The sequence below is a fragment of the Cynara cardunculus genome, assembly GCF_001531365.2.
Source record: "Cynara cardunculus var. scolymus isolate 2C chromosome LG 17, CcrdV1, whole genome shotgun sequence".
NCBI lineage: Eukaryota > Viridiplantae > Streptophyta > Magnoliopsida > Asterales > Asteraceae > Cynara > Cynara cardunculus.
In genome coordinates, this window is record NC_037544.1 from 30,861,450 (window position 1) to 30,867,633 (window position 6,184).

Here is a 6,184-nt window from a genome sequence, read left to right on the forward strand (position 1 = left end):
AATTATAAATTTCCTAATTTATCTATTGATTTGTGGTTAATATTGGTTCTCACAGTTACCACAAACTAATTAGTTCTCATTTAATTAGGCCCATATATATATATATATATATATATATATATATATATATATATATGGTCTCCTTCTTTTGTTAACCAACTAATTAATATTAACTTTATTAACGGGCATTTTTGTCTTTTTTTTATTTGTTGATACCACATTCCTTAAATATTTTATTTACGTAGTTATTACATTATTTAATTATCTCATTCACTTAATTGTTTCACCTATGAAATTTTCGATTTTATGTATGAACATGTTAAACTTTTTTAATTATCCATTCAATTTTTATTTCACCTATAAACTTTAAATAAAAATCATTTTTTCACTTTCTAATTTAACTTATAAAATTTAATTATCTAGTTTCACCCTTAACTTAAAAAAAAATCATTAAAAACACACATACACACACACACACACACACACACACATATATATATATATATATATATAAATAGAATCCGATGAATATGATAATTTTTTTATCTATACTATTTTATAAAGCAAATTTAGCAAAAGTCTTAAAGTATTAAAATACTAAATGACCAAGATACCCTTTATACACTTTTTCACCCCCTCCTCTCCTCACATGCACTCACCCCTCACATACACTCACCTTCTCACAATCTATTTTTTTAAAATTATAATTTTAAATTTACACTTTATACCCCTATAATTAGTTAATTAATTTACTTTACGTCATTTACTTTTAAATGTTTCATTTTAAACCTTTATCGAATTAATATACATAATCGTATATCAATTAAAACATGTTTAAAAAATGTATTTTTGTTTTAACAAGTTACACCTTTATAATTGTCTCTTTAATATCTTCGAAATGAGTCCAATATTGAATAGTTTTTTACTTAATTATATTATTATATATTATATATACTGTGAAAAAATATTTTTAATATTTACGATTTATTTTTTATAGTTGTTTATATATATATATATATATATATATAGTACATATTTTGGGGTTAGGCTGTACAAATTGCACTATATAATATGTTCTTGAGTTTTTTTGAAATATATGTATACATATATTAGTTCAACCTTAATCTAAGTTTCTGGACAAGAAAGAGGGTAAACAGTTGAAATTTCAATATAAAACTCATCTTTTTTGGTCTTTTCATGGGTTATGATCTGTTAAATTTGTAGTTTTCTTTATTGGTTTTGAGTGTTTATCTTAAAACTCAAGTTTCTTGGTTCTTTGCTCTTGGTGTAAATCGAAYACATTTGTGGAGTCGTTTAAATATATTGGATTTTAAACTGTCATACAATTTTTTTCATCGATAGTGTGTAATTGGAACCATAACTCTTATTTATTCAAATTGTATTAATATGTAAAGACCAAATGTAACCTATATCATCGTTAAATCTTATCATATAAAACCAATGAAACTTCAAAATTGTTAAAATTCATGGCTCCCAAATGTAACCTATATCATCCAGGAATATAAAATGGAAGTTTGATGATATTAATGATTAAAGAATTTAAGTGGACTTAGGGGTTGTTTACCTAACATTTACCCGGTAAATGTTTACCGGTAAAATTTAACACTATCATTTACTTACCGGATAAGACTTTAGTCCACCAAAATGGTATTGTATGCAACAATTTACCCAGTAAGCGCTTACCATGGTAAGATTTATCACTCTCACTTACTGGGTAAGACTCTCGGTCTTTGTCTCCCTCTTACCGGGTAAGATTTTTGGTTCTTCCAATATTCATCCGATAAGAAAATGTGACTTGATAAGCGCTTACCTGAGTAAACGTTTGGTAAACGAGCCGTAGAAATCTTGAAATCTGGAACAACAAACAGCAGGTGAAGGAGACGATGAATTACCAATTTTGGATTCTGAGAAATTCCAGATTTGTGTTATATGCTTATTCTAATTCTTCTTCCATGCCCTTATGAATTTCTAATTTGATTTATATGCTTATTGGTTTATGAAATTTGAATTCATGTTTCATAGTTGATTGAAAATCCCTTTTGCCATCATATTTAGAGCACTACTATTTATTTTGATTGTCTATCATTCCAACATTCATGATGATGCATAATAATGGTGATATATATATATATATATATATATTATGATTTGCAATAAAAATTGTTTTACTAATTAAGATTAAATTTTATCTTGGATAATGGAATCAACGAGAAATTGTCCAAGGTAAGTCAAATAAATATATAATACATTGTTTACATTGAGATTTAGGGGACCCAGATGAAACCTATTTGTTGAGTTAAATAATGGTATTTTCAACATAAGTTGCATATCTATTACATTGTTTACCCGACGGTACTATGTGAAAGATATGTTTGCGTAGTTTAACATGAGACATTAAACTTAATTACTGATTGATCCAATGAACTATTGGTAGTTGAGTATGATGGTTCTATTGCCTATATTTCGTATGTTTAAATAGGATTAGTTCTAATTCCATTGATATGCTTACTACCTTGTATTCTGAATCATGTTTTGAAGTATCATCTTATAAATATGAGCATGCATTTAATTGTACTATTATGGCGGCATCTACTTTAACTACAAATTCTGGATATTTGTCTAGAATTGAGCCCCTAACTGGTACAAACTTCAACATTTGGAGAGATCAAGTGAAATTGACTCTTGAAGTTATGGATCTTGATCATGCTTTGAGACTAGAACGATATGCTGCCCTCACCGACAAAAGTTCGCCGGATGAAAAGAGGGCATATGAATTATGGGATCGGTCAAATAGAATGTCTATCATGATCATTAAAAATTCCATTTATGTTGCCAATGGAGGAGCCATCTCTGACTCCGAAGATGCCAAGACATACCTTAACTCCATGGAGGATCAATTTAAAGGGACTTCAAAGGCCTATGCAAGTACCTTGATCCTCAAAATGTTGACTACTAAGTACAATGGGGGCAGTGGTGTGCATGAGCACATAATGATGATGAGTGACATGGCAAACAAACTCAAAAGTATGGACATGGATTAGTGAGGGTTTTCTCGTCCACTTCATAATGATATCTCTCCCTTCTCAGTTTGGTCGTTTAAGATCAATTATAACACTCAAAGTGGGAAATGGAAGATAAGCGAACTAATTGCAATGTGTGTCCAATAAGAAGAACGACTAAAAGTTGAAAAGTTGGATGTCACTCATCTTACTACCACCGGCTTTAAGAAAAGGAAAGGGTTCTCGAAGGGCAAAGGAAAGACGGGAGATAAATTTATTCCAAACAAGGTCCCTAACACCGATGCAAGTACTTCAAAGGAATTCGAAAATGTAAATTTTGTCGTAACAAAGGACATACTCAAAGAGATTGTCCAAAATTCAAAGAATGGCTTGCGAAGAAAGGTAACACCTCTAATTTCATGATTTGTGAATCCCTTAATATTTATATACCCTCTAATACATGGTGGATTGATTCCGGTTCCATGGTACACATTTCAAATTATTTACAGGGATTCCGTAAAATAAGGAAGCTGGAAAGAAACCAATGGACGGTTAAAGTCGGAAATGGCTTGGATTTGGGAGTTGAAGCGGTCGGTACACTTTCATTAATATTAGAAGGTAGTTCGACATTAGATTTATGTGAAACTCTATATGTACCAAGTATAATTAGAAACCTTATTTCCGTTTCAAAGTTAAACGACTATGTATATACAAATATATTTGGTGATGGTAGATGTATAATAAAGTTGTATTCACGTGTTATTGGTTATGGTTGTCTAGAGGGAAATCTCTATAGTTGTGTTTAGATAACCACTTTTTATAATTCCTATTACCTTTAAATATTTGTGATAATGTAAATAAGAATAAGAGAAAGCGATATTTGGGAACTTCATCAATATTATGGCATAAAAGGTTGCGCCATATCTCACAAGAAAGAATGACAAGACTCGAGAAAGATGAAGTTTTGCCAAACCTTAATTTCTCGGATTTTGAAAAATGTATTAAATGCATTAAGGGTAAAGCAACCAAAGGGAATAAGAAAAGATCCACTAGAAATATGGAATTACTTGAGCTAGTCCATACTGATATTTGTGGTCCTTTCCTAGCAGGAATTGGAGGTCAAAAATCGTTAATCACTTTCATTGACGATTATTCACGTTATATGTATTTATTTTTTATCCATGAAAAATCTGACGCATTAGAAATGTTCAAGACCTTTAAGGCCGAAGTTGAAAATCAACTTGACCAAAAAATAAAGGTTGTAAGGCCAGATAGAGGTGGTGAATATTATGGCCCACATATTGATTTAGGTCAAAGTCCCGGATCCTTCTATTGATTTTGTAAAAGTAATGGGATAATCAATCAATGCACCATGCCTGGTACTCTGCAACAAAATGGTGTTGCTGAAAGAAGAAACCGTACATTTATGGACATAGTACGAAGTATGTTGGCTAATACAAACCTCCCAGATTTTTTTATGGACCGAGGCACTAAAGACAGCTGTCCACATACTCAACCGAGTCCCTTACAAATCTGTTCCTAAAACACCATATGAAATATAGACAGGAAGGAAGTTGAGTTTGAGATATATAAGAGTGTGGGGTTGCTCGACTAAGGAAAAAATTATATAATTCTCAATCACGAAAGTTAGACTTAAAGACTATTAGTTGTTATTTTATTGGATATCCCGAACATTCAAAGGGATATCGTTTCTATTGCCCTTCACATACCACTAGGATTGTTGAGACGCTACATGTCGAGTTTCCTGAGAACCCAAACATCAATGGGAGTGATGTTTGTAGATCTATAGATCTTCAAAAGGGATGTGAAGAGACACCTATGTTACATGTGCCCATACCTATTCACATGCCACTTGATACCTCGAATGAAAACGTTGAATCTCAAAATAAAACAATTAATATTCTCGAGGTTGATCAAGAACCAAGCAATAAGTTTCTAATGATGTTGATGTTGATCCTCTCTCTCAGTGATTTGATGATAATCCCTTTTCACCTATACGTTGTATTTATGTTTCTGTATTTTCAGTTCCAGCGATCTTCACTGATTATGTTCAGTAATCGCTAAAGAACTTGGATTGTAAATCTATCAGAGACAACAATACTTCAAGAAGACAACACTCACACCAAAGAACCTTCAGCAAACGTCAAAGACTGAAACTGAAGATAAGAGACTAGCGAGTACGTGATTTGAAGCGGTATTCAGTGATTACAAGCCTGTCTACATATGTGTGAAGACTGCTCAAGCTTCAGCGAATGATGATGAGACCTTCAGGTCATTCCAGCATTCAGCGATCAAAGGAAGCTTGCTTAGCACGATTGTTGTTGTCTTATCCTTATGCACACAAAGGACAAAACCCATACCCTTACAAAAGTTAGTACGGTACGGAGCCGACTAGTCGACTCTTTGTCTACCAACTTTAGGTAAGGGTGTCTGCTCAGAAATAGTGCTTTTGTACTATTCACTGTAGCAAAGGACAAGCCTTCCTCTTAAGGCTTGACATGCACTCTAAACCTACCATATTGCATTAAATGGACATTTAATGCACTGGGTATAAATAGAAGTGTTTCTTCTCCATGCAGAGAGTGCGCATCTCTCTCTAACCTAATTCTTACTTGAAGCATCTTCTAGCTTAAAGTAAAGGATCTTTCTTTTAGTAACTTCTTTTCTTGTAATTGCTAAAGCATTGTGTGTAACCAAAGATTGTTTAGATAGGTTTTTATTACCTTATCTTTCCACAAACAATCTTGTAAAATCTGTATTGATCTTCTCTATCAATATATATTTTAAATTTGAAAATACTGTGTTTGTATTCACCCCCCTTCTACAAACTGTTTCTCTTCTTGTAGACCCTTACGGGACCAACAAGTGGTATCAGAGGAGTGTTTTCTTTCTTTCCTTGTGTTTGACTATTTTTCTGTATTAGTTTATCTCTTCTTAGATAACTTTACTGTTTACAAATGGCTTTACAAATTGCAAACACACACACACACAAAAGATAATGGCTCTCTTGCCAAACCTCCCCGGTTTGTCCGTGACAACTTTAGTCTCTGGAAGAACCGGATGTCCCTCTTTCTGGAAGGTGTGGATCCTGAAATTCCACATTACATAGAAAATAGACCATATATTCCATTTGCTATTGTTCC

The 6,184-nt window shown here is 32.4% G+C and overlaps 1 protein-coding gene across 1 annotated transcript; it reads left to right on the forward strand.

Annotated features, from left to right (window-relative positions):
• The first annotated feature begins 2,600 nt into the window (after window positions 1–2,600).
• Window positions 2,601–3,062, forward strand: LOC112499977. Its single transcript, XM_025103237.1, has one exon. It carries the CDS (start codon window positions 2,601–2,603, stop codon window positions 3,060–3,062), a length of 462 nt encoding a protein of 153 aa, XP_024959005.1.
• Window positions 3,063–6,184: the final 3,122 nt, after the last annotated feature.